Raw genomic sequence first — 21,968 nt, 5'->3', positions numbered from 1 at the left:
AAAAGTATAAACCGCATTCCGCTTGGAACAGTCTACGCTTGCCACGTTAAAGGTAACGTGTTGTCGCCATCTCGAAGCTTCTGGCTCTATGTCTTAGTGGGTAGATACGTGGCCAAGAGCCAAAGAAAGTCTATAAAAAAGGGGCATTCCCATGACGCAGCAGACAAGAAGAAGAAGAAGCTAAGGACCATGGCCGACAGCGAGGAGTTCAGGCTGGCGTCTTCAGCAATAGACCACGAAGGAAGGTTGCCAAGAAAGTACACATCAGAAGGCCAAGGGGCGCAGAAGAATAGATCTCCGCCGTTGGAATGGTACAACGTGCCTCAAGGGACCAAGACCCTCGCACTTGTGGTGCAGGACATCGACGCGCCGAACCCGGACGGCCCTATTGTGCCGTGGACTGTTTGGGTGGTTGTGAACATACCGCCAAGCTTGAAGGGCCTTCCCGAAGATTTCTCTGGGAACCAACAGGGGCTCGGTAAGGATTATGCGGCTATCCAAGAGGGCAACAACGACGATAAAATCCCTGGGTGGCGTGTACCCACTTTGCCCTCACTTGGCCACCGCTTTGAGTTCAAGCTCTACGCTTTGGACGATGAGATGAACCTCGGCAATAAGGTCAATTATAGCCCAGGAATATTAATATTAAAAATTAAAATTGATGAGCGTCTAATCATTTCCTTTCCATCTTTTGGTTAATGATTCCGTGCCTTGACTTGCAGCCGACAAAGGAGAAGCTGTTGGACGAAATAGAAGGGCACGTGCTGGGAGAAGCTGTATTAATGGCGATCTTCTGATCATGGGACGGGACATTCAACTTTTTGTACTCTTTTTTGTCACTTTCTTATCTGAAATGGAGCTGCAGGGGAGAGGAGAAAACTCTGTATTTTGTGCATTAAATCTTCGTCACCATAATAACAGAGGAATGTCACCATAATAACAGAGGAATGTCACCATAATAACAGAGGAATGTCACCACACCAGGAATAAACTTCGGAACAAAAATTAAGCCCCACTAAAATTATGTACATTCAAGACGCACTCGAATCAAACCAAAGCAGGCTTTAAAAATGTTTACAACTCGATTATCACTCCTCTAGCACCATGGATATAAGGCGAGGCCGTTCCTTCTTCAATATTGTTCCCCGCAGTGCCGTGCCTTCTGGGATCGAATTTCTCGCCGTCGCCCCAAAGAGCATAAGCCTCCTCGCCGTGGACGGCGTCATCGCCGATCATAAGTGCCTCGTCAGGCATCCTCAATGGCATAAACAGCCGAATAAAGAGGAGTATTATGGTCGTAGACACTACGTTCCATCCTATAATAAACGCGGATCCGGCCAGTTGTTTCAGGAATTGAACGCCGCCGTTTTTGCCGTAAAAGGCTCCGCGTGTGCCGGTTATCGGTAGGTATAGATCGCATAGAGTGGGCTCGGCTAAAAGCCCTGTTAAAAGCCCGCCCATCATTCCCGCCACCGCGTGCGTGTGAAATACGCCGAGCGTGTCGTCAGCCTGTTACACGTGATTTGACAAAATTTAAAATAAAATATTAAATATGTAATTATGTAAATCATAACAACAATGGTTGAAATTTGGTTTTTTACCTTTTGCAAGAAACTCGATTTTTTATGAAGGACCATCATGGATACCCATGGAATACTCCCTCCCAGAATCCCCATTATCATAGCCGCCCACGTCTGCACTACTCCTGTTTCCATTTATTTGTTAAAAATGTTTGACAATTTAATTTTATAAACAATATAATTATCCGAGTCAAATGTAATATACATTAATAATATCATTAATATCATACCCTCATTTAATTCTATATTTATTAAAACCCCCTAATTTAATTATAATTACACGTAAGCTAAAAAAAACATTACAAAAATTACCTGCGCCGGGAGTAACGCAAGCCAAGCCAGTCATCATACCCTGAATGGCTCCAATCACCGATGGCTTCCCAAAGTACAACACGTCCAAAATGGTCCACACCAGCAGGCTCGTCGCGGCGCTCACGTTCGTATTCAGCACAGCTATCGACGCGACCACGTTCGCCGAGTGCGGCGCCCCGCCGTTAAATCCAGACCATCCCATCCACAGCAGCCCTGCTCCGGCCAGCATCAGCAGTACGTTATTGGGCGGAAACCTCTCCCTGTCACTCTTAATCCTCGGCCCAACCTGACCAAACAGTTGAAAGCCAATCAATTCAAAACCCTGTTCGAAAACAAATCAAATTCACTCAGGTTTTTGCTATTACCCAATAAGCGGCGGTCAGGCCAGCAATCCCTGAAGAGAGATGGATCACGTAGCCGCCGGAGTAATCAATTACGCCCCATTGAAAGAGAAACCCTCCGCCCCAAACAGAATATGCTCCGACGGTGTATGCGAAAATTACCCAAAGAGGAACAAACGCCATCCAAGCTTTGATGTTCATTCTTGCAAGAACAGAGCCAGCCAGTAAAATCACCGTAATCGCAGCAAAAGTGAACTGGAAATACACAAGCGAAGCCATCGGAATATTGGGTTCAATTCTGAGCGTTACCCTTCCATCGTTGTTTGTATTGCCACTCTCAGGGATATTAGCTCGGTCAATTAGGTAACTTTGGGTCAGAGCTGGAATCCCTTTGCCCCACAGAGGAACCAGCTGGTCGCCAAAGGCCATTCGGTAACCGACGAGGACCCAACAAATTAGAACGGCGGCGAAGGCGTAGAGGACCATAAAGGCAGAATTGACAGCCCATTTCTTTTTGACGATGCTGGCGTAGAGAATCACAAGGCCAGGCATGCTCTGAAGTCCGACGAGAGTGGAGGCTGTAATTTGCCAAGAGTTGTCGCCGGTGTTCAGCCATGGCGGGGATCCGGCGGCCATGTTTCCCGGCTGGGCGGTGTTGTTCATCAGGAATTTGGTGATTTTTTGAGGGTTGGAAGAAAGTGAGAGGTTGGAGAATGAAGTTTGAAATTTGATGGAGGAAGGAAATTTGGAGGGTATGAGAAGTGGGTTTCTAGGAATTGAAGTGCTGATAGCGAGATTTGAAGGATGTTGAAGGAATGGGGTGAGAAATTGGAAGTAGTTGAGTTCTTTTTCAGCGGAGTCGCATAAAAAATGGTATCAACTGGAGCCGAGTGGGTGCCGTTTTGACCCTATATTCCTCCTCTATACTCCTCCTCCTGCCTCCGCGGAGTACTTCCATCTTCCCACCTTCAGTATTAAAATCATAATTCATAATTATATCATCCTTTAAATTAATCTATAAATTTTTACTTTAAACATAAATAAACGCTATGATTTTCATCCTCTAATTATATCAATTACTGATTTTTATTTTTCAATATTTTTATCTCAATTATTTGGATTCTTTTAAGAGCCAACTTTGAATAGTTCATCTAGGAAATAACAAACAAAATACATCAAAAATATTTTATAATTATTATTTTTATTTTATTTCATAGACATATTTTAGAATAGAAAATTACCAAACATAACTCAACCATTTACTTTGAAATATAAATACAACGCTTAATTTTTCTACATTTTTTTTAGTTCAACCCGAACGTGGAAATATAATTTTAAATAATTTTCTTTTTTTTTTTCAAGAATTATGTTTAGAGCCACATCCGTCTTTATTAATATTTAAGAATGACCATTAGAATCAAAACAATAAACCGTCAATTTATTGTTTGTAATTTAAAATTTAAATATTCATTTAAGTTGTACTCCGTTTGTATAAATTAAATAAATAAATAGGCTTACAATAAATAAGGTGCAACTATATAATTTTTAATTTGAATATTATGTGTCTATAATCATAAGTGGACAAATTCTTTATCTCCTATAATGAAGAAAACTAATATTGACAATTATTTTTAAACTACGAGACGTCAGCTCATTTAATATATAATTAAAAAAATGATAATAGAATTAGAGATGGAAAATAAAAACAAGTTTATAGTTTAGGATTGTTGAACAAGAAAATGGGAACTAACCTTTATAATATATACAAACATTGAACAGAATAATGGAATGGAAGTCAATGCTAGTCTTGCCCCTTTGTAGGGTATCCCGTTCCTGCTAGGGACGTTTTTTAGGAAGATATTTAACACCTATAAATTAAATATTATTTTATTAGAAAAGTTAATGAAATATATTTGAAGTTCAGGAGTAAAAAATAATCTTTTGAAATTTGATGAATATAATTAAAAACTATGGATTTTTTTTTTTTTTTTTTTTTTTTTTTGTATAATTTAAAATTAAAAAATTAACATTTATGTATATTTTCTTAATTTCGTACACAAGTTATTATCTTGTGATTAGGGCTTGAGGCCCCTTAACGAGTTAACAAATGGGTTGGGCCTAACGTAAAATGAATGTGTTTTAATTTTTTATGTAACCATTGATCTCAACAATCCGTTGTAGTCTAGTTGGTCAGGATATTCGGCTCTCACCCGAAAGACCCGGGTTCAAGTCCCGGCAACGGAAATTTTGCATTTTTTTTTAATTTATAGGGCTCGTTGGGCCTATGTCAGAGACCTTTTGGGCTTGAGGGGCTTAAGAGGGCCAGAGATGTTGGAGTATTGACCAATTCAGTTAGGATTTATCGCCATCGCTATTATGTTAATGGTCTTCTTTTATTTATTTTTTAAAGCGTAAGTTTGCGTCACACTATTAAAAATCTAAATTCAAGTGCTATATATATATATTTATTTATTTATTTATTTTGTTGCTTGACTTAGTAAAATAAGGAGTATTTTAACGAGGCACCATATAATCACACTATGACATCATTATTTCTCCACATGCTTGATTTTTGAATGATTGTAATATAATATTATTTTATTTATCAAAATTCAAAACCCACTAGTTTTTTTTTTTTAAATATAGTGAGTAATAATGAAGCTTAGACTCCTAATCATTACTTAGCCCATTTTAGTAATTTTGCTTTGCTTTATAGCCTTTTTAGTTGACAATTTAGAACCCAAAAGTAACGCTGAAAACATGGAGTTAGTTTGAAAGGGAATATTTATTTCTGGAAATTACTTGGTTTATCGGATATCAATACGCCCATCTCTTGACCTTCACTTATCACTTAGAGATAAGATAAGGGTCTCTTTAGATTGATAATTTCAACACTTGACTTTTGGATTTTATAAATAATAATAATAATATTAAATTTTCTTTACTTGTTAGATAAAACTATTAAATAGAATCATTCTACTTCTCTATACAATAAATAAATTAACGGTATTTAGATATTTGACGTAAAATTAAATGATTTACTATAAATTGAATTCAAAGATTTGTTTGACAAAAAAAGTAAATGATCGTGGGCTAATTTGAGTTCAACATATGGAAACAATTTTATTAGGGTATGTAAATGATATTGATTTACATGGATGAAGTTAGAAAAAGTAAATAGAAAAGGTAATTGTTTACCTGCTTAGATCTATGGAGGTTGAGATAAAACTAGCAGATGAAGTCCGCGAAGACGGTGGAATGAATTGAGTGAATCCGGAGCTAGATTGGAAGGTAAGTTGAGAATAATTTGGAGGATGAACAGAAAGAATTTGGTCATCTCCATTAAGATATCTCGTGACTTGCCTCATGCTTGGCCTTGCTTCAGGGTTGTAGTGGGAACATAGAAGCCCAAGTTTCAGCACCATCTCCATCTCATTCATGTCATAAACTGCACTCAACTTCGGATCGGCTGCGTCCAGAATACGCCCTCTTTCATGGCATTCCATTACCCAATCTACCAATATGAATATATCTGATTCTAGAGGTCTTCTTCCACAAGCCACTTCAAGTATTAGAACTCCATACGCAAACACATCCGTGGTTTTAGATGCTTTTCCGGTGCGAGCCAACTCGGGTGAGATGTAGCCAATGGTGCCAACGACACTGGTTGTATGCGATACTTGGTCGTGGTCGTATAACCTCGCGAGACCGAAATCACTTAATCGAGCATTCATGTCGATATCTATCAACACATTACTCGGCTTAACATCTCGATGGATCACTACTCGCTCCCATTCTTCGTGTAGGTACAGCAATCCACCAGCAACGCCTTTGAGGATGTTGATTCTTTGTTCCCAATTCAGCACAAAGTTGTGTTTTGGATGGTAGAGGAGAGAATCCAAGCTTCCATTTGGAACATAGTCATAAACCAAGAGAAGATCATTCTTTTTCTTGCACCATCCTTGGAGATTCACCAAGTTCTTGTGTCGTAATCGGCCCAAACTTTCGATCTCGGCAGCGAATTCCCTCATTCCCTGAGTCGAATTTCGTGTTATCTTCTTCACAGCAATTTCACTTCCAGTGGAAGGCAAGACACCTCTGTATACTGAGCCAAAGCCACCTGATCCAACGAGCTCAGAGTCTTTAAATCCCTTTGTGGCTTTATAAAGATCGTTATAGCCAAATCTGTGAGGACAATCTCTTTCCCATTCCTCAAGGCTGTCATCTCGTACTCTTCTTCTGAATAAAGAGGCTAAGAACAAAATTCCTATAAATGTCATGGCAGATAATATTGGTACAACAACGGTGAGTAGAGGATTGAATTTTGACGGCGGAGAAATGTCCATTTTTGGTGGTTTTGGTAGCTGAGAAACATTTAACGCAGGTGCTTGTTCATTGATAGCAAAACTCCAACCTGAAATGTAGTGGAAGCTTGTTTCTATTCCGGTTGATGCAGAGAACCCAACAAACATTGTCTCTTTCAAAACTGAATTCAGGTTTATGCGATATGAAATCAATGGCTCAGTTGGTTTGTCCACATCTGTAGGAGCTATCGTGACATTCACAACCTTACTATGGCGACTATAGTCAATCCAAGCTTGGATTGGATCACCACTATCCAAATACACCTCCGTTTTCACATCAGAGCCATAGTCAGAATACTCAGCCGCTTCAGACGCATTTGATCGCATGCCATTCTTGTTGATTCCGACATGGTTTCCCTTCGAATTTCGAGGGTCGTCGTGGCCATTAAGAGTATCGAATTCGACTGCAAAGATATGATTGGAAGCGTCGCCGTTGTTGGAGGAGTTGAATAATCCCAAGTAATGTTCACTTGCAGCACCTGGAAATGTGGTCGATGGAGCTATAACAAAGGCGAGGCCATACCCAACTCGCGAACTGGAGCTTGATGGAACTATGGCAAACACAAAAGTTGTGCTGAAAGAAGAAACGTCTAAAACTGGTTCAGAACTTTTATCAAACATCTGGTGGGCATTAGGATTGAAAGCCTGGCCTATAACGAACTGGGTGCTGTCGGTTAGCCTCAACAAGCCAGAAGCCTCTACAGAAGCTCCTTGACGAAGGATAAGATCTGAATTATTGAATCCATGGTAGACAAACAAAGGTTGAACAGAAAGAGCAGAAACATAGAAATCAAATATGAGAAAGCAAGCTAACGAAACTCCCATAGCCATTGTTAAAGAAAGAAAAGAAAGAAAAGAAAGAAAAGAAAGAAAAGAAAGAAAGCAAGAAAGAAAGAAATCAGAGGTTAAGAAGAAAGCAATAATCTTCCATGGACGTAGCTATGAAAGAAACTCTGATAAATAGTGAGATGAGGATGTGAAAATGGCAATTGGGAGGAAGATGTAAGAGTCATGGGACCATCGGCATTGCTAAAGTTTCCATAGTCAAAGAACATATTTTTTCAATTAGTTTGAATTTTGCGACGTTAATTAAATACTGAAAATGACACAGAAAATATTAGGAGTTTCTCCAATAAGAAAATTCAAGAGAATTTGAACTCACACACAAATTGCTCTCCAAAGATGTGGTGGAGAAGAGAGTTTTGAAGCTTCCGAGCTTCGACACTCCACCCACCATTGGTGACAACCCGCGAGTCTTCCTTTTTTTGTTTTTGTTTAGTATTATAATATTCAGTTTTTGACTTTTATTTTATGCTAACGACAAATAAATTTCTACGCTTTAAAAAGTTTTCTTTATTTGATATTAAATAAAAAAAAAATTCCATAAATTTTGATCATGCTTTTAATATTTTGTTTATTTTTTTTCTTTTTTAATTTGAAAAAACAACATTAGACGAAGACATAAAGAAAAAAAGAGAAATATTCAACGACAAACTATAACCGCCTCAAAGAGAAAATAACCCACAATTCATTTAATAACACTACTAAAGTAAAATTGAAAAATTCTACTGAATGTATATATCAAATAATGTCATTGAAATCATAGGATAGAGTAATTGTGATGTAACATAAAAAATAAAAAAATAAATAAATAAAGTTATAAATCATCAGCCATTTTCACCTTATTCAATGCTTATATTATATCCATTGGGCCAATTTATGTATGGGCCAAGATTCCATTTTATCATTTCAGCCCATTTATGTGGCCCAATTTCAGTGTTGTCTATCCACTCGCTTCCAATCACTCTCCATGACTCCTCCGCGAATCCCTCCATCTTCAGGCAGGTCCCAAACCCTACTTTAATCGCCTCAAGTCTCAACATTTTACTAACTGATTCACCTTCTTTAAGCAGAGTTGTGTCTCGGCTATGGCGTCAATCAACTTCAACCCCTTTGAGAATTGGTTCTCCAGGCGTCCTAATCCCATTTCTCCCCTCAATCTCATTGCATTTAGAGACTCGTTGTCTCAAAAATCCTCGACGTCCCCGAACTTTGCTTCAATTAGCCTCTCTAATGTCTTCAAGAAGCAGAAAAAACCAGAGGAAGCACCCGAAAAACCAGGGTATTACCGCGAAATGCTAGATCAATTCTACTGGGAATGCGAAAATTTACCCGATTACAGACACACCCCTGAGGTTGAGAAAATCTTGAGCGAAGATCCTGTTTTTGAGAAGAAAGAGAATCCTACTGAAGAGGAGCTGGAAAAAAACGAGAAGCTCTGGAAAGCGATACGAGATAGCCCTGTTGTGCAATTTCTGGAACGTGCGGAGAAAATTGCAGCCAAATACAATGAACTTGAGCTCAAAGAGAATGAGAATCCATACAGACGTGAGGACAGGAAGCTATGGAGGGCAATTCCTCATGTAACTGGGCTTGATGGGCGGCCTATGCCGAGGAAAGCAATAAAAACGAGAAAAGAATCCGATGATAAGTTTTGGGATTTTGCGAGACAGTTCTTTTTGGGGCTTTGGGGCTACCGGCAAAGACCTTATCCACCTGGTCGCCCGATCGATGTTGCTCAGGCCATTGGATATAAGCGCCTCGAGGAGCGGTACTATGATTGTAAGTCTAAATTGGTGTTGTTCCCTGAAGAATGCGCGCCGATTTCCCATTTTTGTCATTGCCTTGAGCTATATCGAGCCGTGGAAGCCACATTGGCATGGGCTATCGGAGTTCCATCATGAAACGGGCTCATATTAGACCTGTTATGTTCTTCTGCCCAAGTTTCTTAGATAGGCACTTCGTTTTATCTTGGATTTACTTTTACATTGTTTGATAAACCTGTATAGTCTACATTTCAGTCATGTTTGATCAGTTTCATGAAGTTGCTTAGTGATTCGAAAGTGCTTTCCTAGTCTTGTATTGTATTCATGGCTTTTAGCATGATTGTGTTGACTTTGCAGTTATAATGAAGAGTGGAGGTTGGTACTATAAGGATCGGTTAGGTCGTACTCGAGGGCCATTGGAACTAATCACTCTCAAAACAGCTTGGGGAGGTGGGATTATTGACAAGGACACATTTATCTGGGGGGAGGACATGGACGAATGGGCGCCAATTCACATGGTTTACGGAATGGAGAGTGCAATTGCCACTTGGGAAGGTCAGTTAAACTTCTATGGTTATCTTTTCATTTCTCCTTGCAAGTATGAAGTTGAAGGTATCAAGAAATTTACCCTGAATTTGTAACATCAATAGTTGTATGCTTAATTTGAGCATTACTTATTGTTAGTCTTTAAGTAGATCACCACATTACAGTTCAAGATGTATGCTGTTTTTGGAATGCACCCCAGCTTCTAATTGGTTGCTCCCTGCCTGATGTAGGAGTTTTTTACTAGCTGGGTTTACGGTAGAGAACACTTGTTCACAAATACTTTATGTAGCTTTTCCTATCTTTACAAGATCTTGGAAAACTAGCTAAGCTTGAGGCGATATAGAGAACCATAAATCCCGTCAATATCACTCAAATCACTGCTCACTTTATTTGTGGCTAGCTGCCATCTTTAACTCGGTTCCTACTTTTATGCTCTAATCGTATTTGTTACATCTCATTTCGTGTTTGTTATATCTATTTATTGTTCTCGCCATCCCCTGTTTGACTTCTGCCCCATCTAGTTGATTTATAAATGATTTATAAACAGATGTCATTATTTACAAAGAGGTTTACTGGCTCATGGTTGTTTTTCCAGTTAGACTCGGCGCTGCTGCCACTGCTTTTATTCATAAATTGCAGAAAGGCATCCCTCCATGGGTTCCTCTTAAGGGACAAGAGAAGAAAACCTACAAGCAACTGCAACAAGAGGCTTTAGAGAGCAAGAGACGAGATCTAGCAGTATTAGCAGCTAATGACGGTGTTTGGCCAGGAGTTAGAACTCCTAGCCATGCGCTTTTTCTCTGGGCAAGTGGAACTGAGCTGACAACTTTGTTGGAGGCAGACCACATGCCAAACAAGTACATCCCTAGGGATCTAAGGTATGTCCACCCCACATTCGATTCACTATATCTCTATTTATATGAATTACACCCATTTTAGTTTTATTAGTTATAATAAATGTAACAGCCCGAGCCCACCTGTCTTTAATGTCATTTGTAACAGTCGAAGTCCACCACTAACAGATATTGTCCTCTTTGAGCATGAGCTCTCATGGCTTTACTTTTGGTTTCTCCAAAAGGCCTCATACCAATGGAGACGGTATTCTTTGCTTATAAACCCATGATCATCTCCTTAATTAACCAAGGTGGCACTCCTCTCCCAACTATCCTCAACAATAAATCCATGGTGGTAACTTCGTTTCTCTTCAATTGTTCATTCCGTAGCTGAGGATGAAGTGTCCTTCTTAACGTTGGCCAATGCAGTAACTTTTTTGGATACATAATTCAACTTTAAATATCCATTCTCCACTAGATTCTTATACTCAGCGTCGTGGTTGTTATCTGCGGTATGGCAGGTACAAGTTAGCTAAAATTCTACCCGGGTTAAGACCATGGGAGGTTCTAAGCGTGGAGCAAGCAATGGATCAGATAACATATAGTGGGAAATGGCATCGTGAACGTCTTGGGTCGTACACGACTGGGCCTCCATACATCAGGCATTGGAATGATGATGTGAAGGTACACTACTTAACTTACGACGGCTTCATTCTTATAAGTTTGGTAGAGATATGTGAGTCAGGATAACGAAACCTCTGTCCCTTTGTTGCAGAGACTGCTTAGGTTATTCTCCAACCTCAGCGCTAGAGTTTACAGTAGGTTGGAGCGGAAGATTCCTGGCTTCGATAAAGTAGTCGAGAAGGTCCAGGCTGATGCTGCTGCCAGAAGAGCTGCGCGGCTGGAGAAGAGGAAGGCATTGAAGAGGTCCAAATACGAGCGGCGGCCGGTCAAAGTCAGAAACGATCAATAGCTTACGATTTATTCTCTTAGCAGTTTTGCAAAGTTCAGCTACGGTTTGAGAGTAAATGATTTATTATTTTGAAATTAATTAGTCTTAGTCATCGCTAAAACTCCATTATTCCAATTATTTACATCTACTTCATTGCTCGATTGTATAATTAATTGTTATATTCGTTTCTGGGTGAAAAATGTCATGAGGCCGACATGGGCCCAAGTAGGCTTTAGGCCCATTAACGCCCAACCGAGCTGGGCCCAAAAAAATGTGGTTGATATTAAAAGAAAAAAAAAAAAAAAAAAAAGGCAGAGATCAAATCCAGAAGGGAAGGGCGATGGACGGATGGAGTTGTTGTTAAAGAAGGAAAGCAAATGATTGGACAAAACGACGGAGGATTGTGAGCCAGTTAATGGTATATGGTTATTTGGTGGTCTGTCACCATTTTCTTTCCCTTTTTTCTTCTTTTCACCAAAATGTTGCAACTTGAAGGCTGCACCCTAATATTCAACCATGGAAATTAAATTAAATTAAATAATTCCAAGGCTTTCAAAAGCCAAACAATCAATATTATAGATATTCGAATTTCCCAAATCCAACATAGCTAATTATATAAATATTGTTTCTCATTAATTAAACACTAAATTACAAAAGTAGGGTTGTTTAAGAAAATTCAAAAAATATAATCGCTTTGATTTGATTTAGGTTGAAAGTTAATTTTGATTAATTAAGTTTAATATATTTAAAATAATAATAATTAGTTGATTCGAGTCTTAAATTATCCCCATAATAAGTTTTGTTTTACTAAATTGAATTTTGAATTTAAAAAAGTTTATTGCATGAGAAAATTGTCGCCCCACCAATCGTTCTCTGCTCAAATTCCCGATACTCTCTTTCTATACCTTATTAGTTATTCCTCAACGTGCAGCCAACGCCCATTGAGCAAGTTGCCCATTTGCAGGATGCGATTTTACTCACATGCCCTTGCATTGCCCTCTTATTTACAATCCGCCCTTTTCATTCTGTACATCAACGGAATATTCATTCAACACGATCCTGTAGTATTTATGTCATTGCCCATATGAATTTTCCCACCCCCATTTAGGTAAGCTGTGGGACCACCTCCATTTAATTCGATTACGATTCAAATAAACTTCCTCTTTTTTTTTTTTTTTTCTTTTTTCTTTTTTTTTTTTAATATTGAGTCTAATCGTATTTTACATCCAATATACTTTTTAATTTTTAATTTTATATCTAATACATCATTTAAATTTTTTAATATTAGACGCAAATTAAAATTTAAAGAATGGTTCCTTAGTGTAACCTATTGGATTTATTCTGAATTGTTCAATTTCAATTTGGCTTCGTCAATACAGAATGACAAGTAATTTTGTAATTAAAAGGGCAAGGAATGGGTGTTTTGGTAATACCAACGCATAAAGTTACTCTGACGACTGGTATGTTGTATATAACTGATATCCACGCAATTGAATATTGTCTGTGATCCAAGCGGAAAAACCAAACCATCAGGCTGAGCTTATAAATCAACCGCCGGACCGCCGTGAAGGATCGCCGCCGTGGCGGCCGGCAAATGTTAAATCCTCTCTCTTTCATTATTAGTTAATTTTGTTGTTGTTTTTTCTTTTTTTTTGGCTTCGCGTAGAATTGTAAAAGGCTCTCTTCATTGGAAATGCCTTCGAAACCCTCTGTATCGTCTGTTCTAATAGACCGAATCAACGGCTCCGATTCAACCACCGCCTCAATCCATTGCCAGAAAGAGAACCAGAAATGGTTCCAGGTGCCGAAATCTGTGGCCGTTTACCACACGCATACGGTAGGGCCTAACCAGACCTGCTCCGCCGTGGTCCAAGAAATCGCCGCCCCCATATCCACCGTCTGGTCGGTGGTCCGGCGGTTTGACAACCCTCAGGCCTACAAGCACTTCGTCAAGAGCTGCCACGTAGTCGTCGGCGACGGCAACGTCGGAACCCTCCGGGAGGTTCACGTCATCTCCGGCCTTCCCGCCGGCCGCAGCACCGAACGCCTCGAGATTCTCGACGACGAACACCACATCCTCAGTTTCAGCATGATCGGCGGCGACCATCGCCTTGCCAACTACAGATCCGTCACCACACTCCACCCATCGGTGGCCGACGACGTAAGTAAAACTGTGGTCGTTGAGTCCTACGCCGTGGATACGCCGCCGGGAAATACTAAAGAAGAAACCACCGTTTTCGTGGATACCATTCTGCGATGCAATCTTCAGTCGTTGGCTCAACTCGCCGAGAATTTGCATAAACGCAACAACCAGTCTCCGCCGTAAGTTAACTTCATTAACTTGAACATTCACTATTTTGCTCTGTTCGTTTCTTCAATTTCTGGCTTAATTGATTGTCTATAAATTTTCATGGGCTACCAAATGCCTTTTTCTCTAGAATTTTCTCTCTCTTTTGTTCTGAAGTGTTTGTATTCAGTTCATATTTTGGACAAAAGGAGTTAGTATTTTATTTCAAACATAATTATAAACTTACAATGATTATATTATACCCTTACCCTAGAATTAAAAAAATAAAATAAAATAGTATTTTATTTTAAAGATAATTATAAAGTTAGTGAACTTTTAAACTTACATTAATACAATTGATCTTTAAAAAATCATATTTTTTAAACAAAGTTCAAAATTTTAAAGGGTATTTTCTATAATCAACTTTCTAATATTTATATTATAAAAAGTCGTTAAAAGGGTTTAGAGAGAGAGGAAGTAACATTGTTAAGGACAGAGGAGACGACTATCGATGGAGCATGGGGTTTAGGGTTAAGCCAATCCAATGGCAAGTTGTACATTTGATTTGAAAAAAAAAAAAATTAGTCACAGAATAATCAATTTATAAATTTTATCAAACTAAAGAAATTAATTTCTAACTTTTAAAATTAAATGGACTTGTAATTTTCTATGAACAGAGATCTAGATAGGCCAAGCGAGACTATTATGAATTAAATGGAAAATTTTGGGCACGTGAAATGGGCGCCATTTTGTGTTCAGAAAGCTCTGTCAGGACGTCGTTAGTGGCTGCAAAGATATCAGCCTTCTTTTTCTTTTTTATTTTTTTATTTTTTTAATACTCGGTCAATGAAGCCAACCTTCAAGTGAGGTAATTGTACAGTCAAAGTCAAACAAATTTTGGTCTGATTTCAAAGCTGATTCACAGACGTTCCATGATAGCTGGAAGTAGCAGGAAAAGAAACAGAGTTTTAAATGATCAATTATTTATGCTAATAAATGGAATGTCTCTGCAATTATTTTGGAAGCAGCCGGTTATAAAGATTTTTAAAGGGTATATTAGGAATAATGATAAACTGTACCAAAAATAATTCCAGCTATGAGAACATAATTGATATGATATACATCAAACAGAACCAACCCAAGCCGTCAGTCCCTTTCAATCCATGGAAAATTATGGACAGCTAAATCAAAGAAAGGAACTGAAGGTTGAGCCACACAAGTTTTACTTACATGATGGATGCCACAGACGCCAATCCATTCCCACTTTTGTCCACAGGGCATAGCGAGCTGCCTTCTGTAATCAATGCACATGATGAATGCCAAATCTTGTTAATAAGGAAGGCAGGAGGATTCATAGCCGACGGCACATGAAAGACAATTTGCAATTCATGGAGGATATCATGCGCCTGCTCGTCCCATTGCTGTGACAAAGACCTTTTCCTTCTCTTCTTTTTTGACAAGGATCTGCAAAACAGCTTTGTATTATTCAGAATATTGATGAGGTTTAAAATGAGAACACCTCCCATTTTGATTTTATGTTAATCCGCCATTGATCTTAGTGTTTAATGCTTACTATTTTACACACGTTTTCTAAATAAATTTATAGAATATATTTACAGTTGTATATTTTGAAATTAATTACCCTAAACTCTTGTTCTATGATAAAAATAAATAAATAAGATGCAAAGAGAGTCTTACATTAAAATCCAGGTCCGATCAGCTCATTTTCCCACTAGCCTTTACGATCACCAATCATAAATAAAATCATCTCCCTGAGATTCTCGATAATCTGAATGGAAGAAACAAGGACGATGGATTAAGTCCAGAGAAATCAATGATCAGTGAAGTATGTACACCAAAATGGTTGAAATTTTTCAGAAACATAGTAACAGAGTACAAACTGAAGTGGAATTCTCTGCCCATCTTTTAGCAGAAACTGCAGCGTTTTTCATGTGAGAACAATCGACAGAATCGAAATTCAAAAAGTAGGACGAATTTTCTGTTGCTTCTGCCACCCAGAGATTATTGATCTGGTCCTTTGATCTCTTAATAAGATTGCAGAAACCTACCTGAAGTAAAATTAACACTGACAATATAACAAGGGATAATGCACTTTGGATTTGGGAAAGAACAAAGAAAAGGCAACTACATGTACATACAGTTGAGCCGGTAAGGTTGCAGTTGATTGGCACAAATGACTCATCATCCGCATACGGTGAACAGAAACTAATAGCAAGCAGTGAATTGGATGTGCCTTCTGAATGTGACTCGGATATCGAACCATCTGCCACAAATATCCACTGTTTCTTCTGATGAGCAGTTGTAAAAACCTCCCCCACGTGTACAACAATTGCAACGACATCAAATTCACTGCATAATAGAAGGATAGTATGTTAATGTCTAGAAATCTAATGATGCCTTCTAGAGATTTAGTTGCAAGCCGCCTTACCTGGATAGAGGGACTTCCCCCAAATTTGATAACGAAACTGATTTTCGGGGGTTATAAAAGGGCCTGCGGCAGGTAAGGCATGAGTTTGCACCTCAATTTTAGCAAAACAAGAGACGTGGAAATACGTACTTGAAGCATTTCATTGACTGTGGAGATAAAGACTGCCATTTGGTAGTTGATCCTTTTGCTTGCAAGTAAAGAATATCCGCATCGCAATTTATTGGCACAAGTCCTCCAATAGCGTATGCCTGGCCCTCTACCAGCTCAAGTTGCTATCACATTGTTTAAGGAAATTCAATCAGACACTGGTGAGGCAACTCCATCTTGCTCATTCGTCATAGGCACATGACAATTGAACTCGAGAAATGATTAAGTAATACTAATAATTCATTGGTGTAGAAAGCAATGCAAAAGATTGAATTCACCTGCTTCTCTGTTGGATTCCAGATTGTAATCAAGCCCTCCTTCCTATGGGTTTCTCTTTGGTTGCTTTTGCTTGTAAGTCCAACCACTCTCACCCTCATAAATGGAGTGACATCTCTCCCACTTAACCCAGCATCTGCTAACGCTTTCCTGATTGATTTTTCCATGTCCGATTGCCTGATTGCCTAAAATTTGAAGTCCTGTTTAACATTCTGATTTAATCTGTCTCGCAATAATAACATAAAAGAATGATAACCTCTATTTTTGTTTGGTAGCTCGCAAAAGAAGTTAACTGTTCAGGACTCATCTCTGCCATCAAAAGTTCAGGTTCAGCCGCTGTCTCGAGGATCTTAAAGAGTTTTGCCCCTTCTTCACTATCACACTCACTGTAGATACGACTCTTTGTCCCTCTCTGGAATTCAGAAACAATACCATCTACAATAGCTGTGCACCTGCAGCCAACATCAGTCAACCATAATACGAAGCTAACAAAACCTCCCAATTGAATCTGCAATACTTTATTTGATCTTTTCTACTGAATCATATTCGATCATTAACTTATACCAGACAAACTAAACTGAAATGTGGTAGAATATTATCGTCCGTGTTAAAAAAAACGAATTTGTAAGAAACAGCTTGGGTATCCACCTCTGATCATATAATTGCCTGGTCTTCATCTCCATCTTCTCGGTTCTTACTATGGATGCCCCATCACCTAACCTATGTCAATCGGGACGAAGTTCGATGACAAGGTTTTATCATTTTTAGCATTTCACACAGAATAGTCAACACAATCATCTTGAATTACCTCTCCTTGTAAAGAACAGGGTATTTCCGTGAGACTCCAACCAAAGTCGAAGGAACTGGACCTCCACTACTCTTGATGCACTTAAAGGATAATGAAACACCAGCATTTTTGCCTACATTGAAAATTGAAGTGTTGAGCATGAATAAAAAAGTGTACTACAGGCTTGAGTTGTCTGAGGTAGAAAATTGTTATTTTCAACAGAATTTCTGTGGCACTCACAGAATCCCAGTCTATCGGCCCAATGAGCTCTAAAAGTTCCATTAATATGCAAGGTCAAATAAACAGCCCCTGACATCTGTAGTTGATGATGAAAGCCACAAATGGTCAGGAATAAATCAGCAAGTCTAAACAAAGAATAGACAAATAGTTGATTTTCATATTCAAAATTGATTCAACAGTGTCTTTATGCGTTGATTTTATCCAACAGTACAAAGACTTCCATTATGAAATATTATCAAACTACATAAACTAAAAAGAATAATTTGAAGAATAGACACCATAATCAATAAATTAATTAAGAAAAACAACCTCAAGAGGTGAAACAGGCCCGATCCAACCACACAATCTCGCTCCCCATATCTTCAAAAGAGAGGCATAACTGTAAGCTGGAAGCACTTTGAATGAATAAAGGATTGGCTAATTGATAGATAAATTACCCTGAGTTTCTGTCCCACAAACAGTTTTCCCGAAAGAAGTTGCTTTGACAGCTGCCCGTCCAAAAGAGCATCAACAGAATACCTACCACGTCCAATATCAATGACAAAGAACTAAATAGGTAGTGAAAGATCTATGGGGTCAGTTCCATACCACCCATCGGTGAGTTCAACTTTTGCCCCTTCACCATAATCAGACCCATTGGTCGAGGATGAACAAGCTTGAGACCTTGATTTGTAATTTGAGCGAATAGCTGAAACACATAAAACTAACAACATAGATGGCGGTGCATCTCCTTCCAGTATTCTCTTTATTGCAGAACGGTGGCCTTGATTAACTTCTCTTTCATACCTTTCAAACATTAAATGGTTAATCTCATTATTTTTATAAACATGGTGCAGCTTGATTCTATCATATTTTAGTAACAAATGCAATTATTCACCTATATTTCAATTCCTCGAGAACATTGGAAACTGTCAAAAAATTTCCATTTGATTTGACTGGACATTGCCTTTCGTAGCAGGCCAGTTTCCAAACAATCCACTTGTAGTGATTTTTGACCCACCTAAACAGCCAAAAGCACCAAAGTTAAACTCAACTAACAGAAGAAATCGAGAAAACTCAATATGGAGCAATAACTGATCATATATCTCATATATCTCCCTCTGCAAACTGTGAGAATGTTAGGCTAAGCAACTCCACGTCCAACCTTCTCATGAACACACAAGGGTAACAGAGAAATGCTTCATCGAAATCCAAGTTGCATTTATTTGGTTGGTTGCACCTTTTCATATTAGTGTGTGTAAGGATTACAATAAGAAGATGAAGTCAGAAAAAATTACAATTCAGAAGAATGTTGCAGAGAAGCTCCAGACTCGACTAACATATGACGAAAAGCTTCTACTCCAATACAATTTGTGCCAGAGTTGTCAGGAACTTTATATTTCTCTGCATTTTCTGCATTCATCCTTCTGACTTCATCTGGCAGGTAATCCAACTATTTCACCATAGTGAAAATTATTGCCTCAGTATCAAAACTCCACAGAAAAATTAGAGCGTGCTGATCTTAGATCAACTTACCTTGTCTCGGGTTGATGGAGGTCTTCCAAAATACTCTTTGATATACATCCTTGAGGATTGGTGTGGATACCGAGTGGAAACCCTTTTTTTGCAACTAAAGTTACTAGATGATGAAGTAGATAAACCTGGTCAAAAATGTAATCAAGATTTCACAAAAATATTGAAGCTAACGAATAAGATGAGAAAAAACTAAAGAAGGTAAACTGACTTGTGGTAACAAGTGATGCATTCTTATTCAAGGGGGTGGAGAACTTGGAATTTCGGGGCCTTTTGAATGGAGATACAGAACTTGTACTCCAAAGCTTCCTCTTTTCGTTATTACTAGCTCTATCGCTTCTACTTCTTGAGTCAGCAATATTCGATATGTCATTTAGAGGCCCGCCAAATGATCGCTCGCCTAAATGGATCCCTGATCTAATTCCATTTTCAGAAACATTGTCTACTATTGTACTTGGCTCACTAGGCTGGCAGCCTAAAGTTTCTGGCAAACAGGATTTATTGTCGTCAAACCTGCTAATACTTTCTTGTTCGGCTGCATCAAATTTCTTCATCAAATTACTCCCTAATATACTTTTTGTCTTGAATGAAGATTGCATAGCTCTGGAAGATGGTCGTAAGGGGGAAACAAAGCTTTTAGATGTGTGTTTAGTAGTTGTTGAGTCTTCCATGTTGAAGGAAGGAGTGTGAAAAGCATGTTTCCCATTTGACGGTGTTGCATTTCCCATATCTTCCTTATAGCAATCCACGTCCCCTTCATCCAAGAAACTTCCCAACTCTGGGTCACCAAGAAGGCTTCTTGCGCGTTGTAGTGCATCGCTTGAAATAGATAAGGATCTCCCCCCGGCAGTATGAAACTTCACTGCAGGAGGCTTGGGAGCCTTGTTAGGCAATTCAATTTGTTTGAATGATGGGCTGGCGTGATTCTCTAATGAACTTCTCGAAAAGAAAGTATTAGAGACCAATGTATTGCTCGTGTTCTCCATACCACACGCACCTTTTGATTCCAGAAATTCCCCCTCAAAATCGTAAGGACTGATAGCTTGTCCAAATCTTTGAAAATTGGAACAAGTATCATCTTCTTCCAGTCCTAACAATGTCTTGGCTCTAAGAAGACCTTGAGAAGAAACGTTGACTGATTTCCCAGAGCCCGTTTGAAAGAGAGAATTGGAGAAATTACCTCCTTTATGCAATTGACCTGCACGAATTCAAATAGTAGAGAGATTTATCCATCAATGATGAGCACCCTAGTTACCATAACACACGAACGAGGGAAAAGGGCAATAATAAATTAAATGTAAAATGATAGACTGAAGCCAGTGAGTAGCAGAGATAGAATATGAATCAAAATTGCGAGCTACATAAATTTTGAAAGAGTAACAGCACGCAGCCAATTTGATAAGTTCTATACAGCTCGTCCAAATATGTATTGCACTAAAAAACTTGGGCATAGAGCAAAATTTTGAGTATGGCTGTTGACCGTACAGAAAACAAGGCGGGAGGAACATTTAGTTAAAGGAATTAATGGAATTAAGAGAGTGAAGAAAGACCTATATCTGGAGCGTTGTCATCGGCGAGCATAGATAAAGCCTTCTCGATTGAAGACTGTTTAACAGAAACCGATTTTCCCAATCCGGTTCGAAACATCGGAGCGCCTGCATCGGCGTCCTCTGGACTTTGCATGAACCTAGAGCAGAGCAAGAGGTCGGCCATGGATGGGAGACGGGCAACGGAGCTGCTGTTACTTCGAGAAAGGGAAACATTTTGTTCGCAGTCGGATTTGACTTCGAGACGCTCGCCGGTTAGTTCCCACTGGAAATTGTTGCCGGCTTTGGGAAAAATCTGCCACGACGACATTGGACGCAGCGGAGTTTGCGTCGCCTCTGAGCTCAGTTTCTTGATTCGAGTTTTGATGAAAAAATGTTTCCAGAAATTAAATGGCGGGAAATTTCGGAACCGGGGAGGGAAGAAGTTCCGATGGGTATGGGTTAAACGTCAAAATCGCGGAACGTTCGCAAAATTAAGTAAATAAATCAACTTTTTTTTTTTTTTTAATTGTCCTTTCGGGTTTGGGCTCGAAGCCCAATATTGGTCCATCTAAGCCCACTAGATTGGACGATAAAAGGGAGAGAGATCCCTCTCACTACCCTCTATATATTATCGAAATAAAAACCTTTTTTTTTTTCTTTTCAAGTTCGCGAGAGAATCGGAGTAACAAAATTTACGGCCAAATTAATACAAATACTCGGATGTTTTATCTTAAAAATATTTCTAACCTTTTTGTTTTTATCAGACTCTTAAAATTAAATGAAAAATAAAAAATATCATTATATTAATACTTTCTTTAAAAAATATATATATACTTTCAAAATTATTTCATGTCTTTTTAATTTTAATTGTTTCAAAAATGTCTTTTGATTGGGTAGAGCTTTTAAAAATATATATATATATTATTTATTTCATTAATGACTTAAATTTTTTTTAAAATTTAAAAAATACTTTAAAACGTTTCAAAAATTAAAAATTAATCTTACCCTCATATCTGAAGCACTTATAAATTTTAAAAAATAACAAATAAAATATAATTTTAAATTTATACTTTCTTGTGATACGTTTTAAAACGGCATGAAACTCTCACTCTGAAGTATTCATATTGTTTAGTTCTTAATATTTAAAAATAGTTTTAAATTATCTTAAAGGGTGAGGTGACTACCCATTAATGAAAATATAAAAATA

At 38.4% G+C, this 21,968-nt stretch overlaps 5 protein-coding genes, 1 non-coding gene and 1 pseudogene across 9 annotated transcripts; 4 read left to right on the top strand and 3 right to left on the bottom strand.

The window, feature by feature from the left end:
- The first annotated feature begins 39 nt into the window (after window positions 1–39).
- LOC111791902 (PEBP (phosphatidylethanolamine-binding protein) family protein) lies at window positions 40–900 on the top strand. Its single transcript, XM_023673415.2, has 2 exons — window positions 40–618; window positions 723–900. The coding sequence occupies exons 1-2, from the start codon at window positions 190–192 to the stop codon at window positions 795–797; spliced, it is 504 nt and encodes a 167-aa protein (XP_023529183.1). The 5' UTR covers window positions 40–189; the 3' UTR covers window positions 798–900.
- An 89-nt stretch (window positions 901–989) lies between these two features.
- Window positions 990–3,049, bottom strand: LOC111791901 (ammonium transporter 2). Its single transcript, XM_023673414.2, has 4 exons — window positions 2,258–3,049; window positions 1,893–2,178; window positions 1,602–1,705; window positions 990–1,509 (listed from the first exon to the last, which is right to left on the bottom strand). Exons 1-4 carry the CDS (start codon window positions 2,894–2,896, stop codon window positions 1,075–1,077), a joined length of 1,464 nt encoding a protein of 487 aa, XP_023529182.1. The 5' UTR covers window positions 2,897–3,049; the 3' UTR covers window positions 990–1,074.
- A 1,355-nt stretch (window positions 3,050–4,404) lies between these two features.
- On the top strand, window positions 4,405–4,477 carry TRNAE-CUC (transfer RNA glutamic acid (anticodon CUC)). The gene has a single exon. It is a non-coding gene; the product is annotated as a tRNA-Glu (tRNA).
- An 853-nt stretch (window positions 4,478–5,330) lies between these two features.
- Window positions 5,331–7,773, bottom strand: LOC111790130 (putative L-type lectin-domain containing receptor kinase VI.1). The gene has a single exon (XM_023670957.2). It carries the CDS (start codon window positions 7,426–7,428, stop codon window positions 5,428–5,430), a length of 2,001 nt encoding a protein of 666 aa, XP_023526725.1. The 5' UTR covers window positions 7,429–7,773; the 3' UTR covers window positions 5,331–5,427.
- Window positions 7,774–8,403: 630 nt separating this feature from the next.
- On the top strand, window positions 8,404–11,687 carry LOC111790960 (histone-lysine N-methyltransferase ATXR3-like protein). 3 transcript variants are annotated; one of them, XR_002814599.2, is made up of 5 exons: window positions 8,404–9,219; window positions 9,561–9,758; window positions 10,345–10,627; window positions 10,752–11,010; window positions 11,104–11,244. XR_002814599.2 is itself a non-coding variant. In XM_023672104.2 (5 exons), exons 1-5 carry the CDS (start codon window positions 8,526–8,528, stop codon window positions 11,553–11,555), a joined length of 1,536 nt encoding a protein of 511 aa, XP_023527872.2. In that variant the 5' UTR covers window positions 8,406–8,525; the 3' UTR covers window positions 11,556–11,687. The 3 variants fall into 3 exon arrangements, 2 of the variants coding, with proteins under 2 accessions (XP_023527873.2, XP_023527872.2); XM_023672104.2 differs by lacking the exon at window positions 10,752–11,010 and adding an exon at window positions 11,358–11,687 and having other exon boundaries at window positions 8,406–9,219; window positions 11,104–11,266; XM_023672105.2 differs by having other exon boundaries at window positions 10,752–11,248.
- Window positions 11,688–13,019: 1,332 nt separating this feature from the next.
- On the top strand, window positions 13,020–13,974 carry LOC111789949 (abscisic acid receptor PYL4 pseudogene; annotated as a pseudogene).
- Window positions 13,975–14,853: 879 nt separating this feature from the next.
- BRCA2B (BRCA2-like B) lies at window positions 14,854–21,224 on the bottom strand. Of its 2 annotated transcripts, XM_023670548.2 has the most exons (19): window positions 20,783–21,224; window positions 19,444–20,430; window positions 19,236–19,360; window positions 18,998–19,152; window positions 18,598–18,720; window positions 18,309–18,506; window positions 18,158–18,239; window positions 18,030–18,080; window positions 17,721–17,796; window positions 17,502–17,613; window positions 17,342–17,413; window positions 16,950–17,145; window positions 16,696–16,878; window positions 16,400–16,542; window positions 16,271–16,333; window positions 15,981–16,191; window positions 15,723–15,890; window positions 15,520–15,610; window positions 14,854–15,285 (listed from the first exon to the last, which is right to left on the bottom strand). In XM_023670548.2, the coding sequence occupies exons 1-18, from the start codon at window positions 21,087–21,089 to the stop codon at window positions 15,554–15,556; spliced, it is 3,309 nt and encodes a 1,102-aa protein (XP_023526316.2). In that variant the 5' UTR covers window positions 21,090–21,224; the 3' UTR covers window positions 14,854–15,285; window positions 15,520–15,553. The 2 variants fall into 2 exon arrangements, 1 of the variants encoding a protein (XP_023526316.2); XR_002814387.2 differs by lacking the exon at window positions 14,854–15,285 and having other exon boundaries at window positions 15,723–15,886.
- Between the last annotated feature and the right edge of the window lie 744 nt (window positions 21,225–21,968).

This window comes from Cucurbita pepo, chromosome 3, assembly GCF_057944985.1.
Source record: "Cucurbita pepo subsp. pepo isolate OVF chromosome 3, ASM5794498v1, whole genome shotgun sequence".
Taxonomy (NCBI): Eukaryota; Viridiplantae; Streptophyta; class Magnoliopsida; order Cucurbitales; family Cucurbitaceae; genus Cucurbita; species Cucurbita pepo.
Note: the sequence above shows the minus strand (reverse complement) of the source record. Positions and strands in the feature narration are given on the sequence as shown.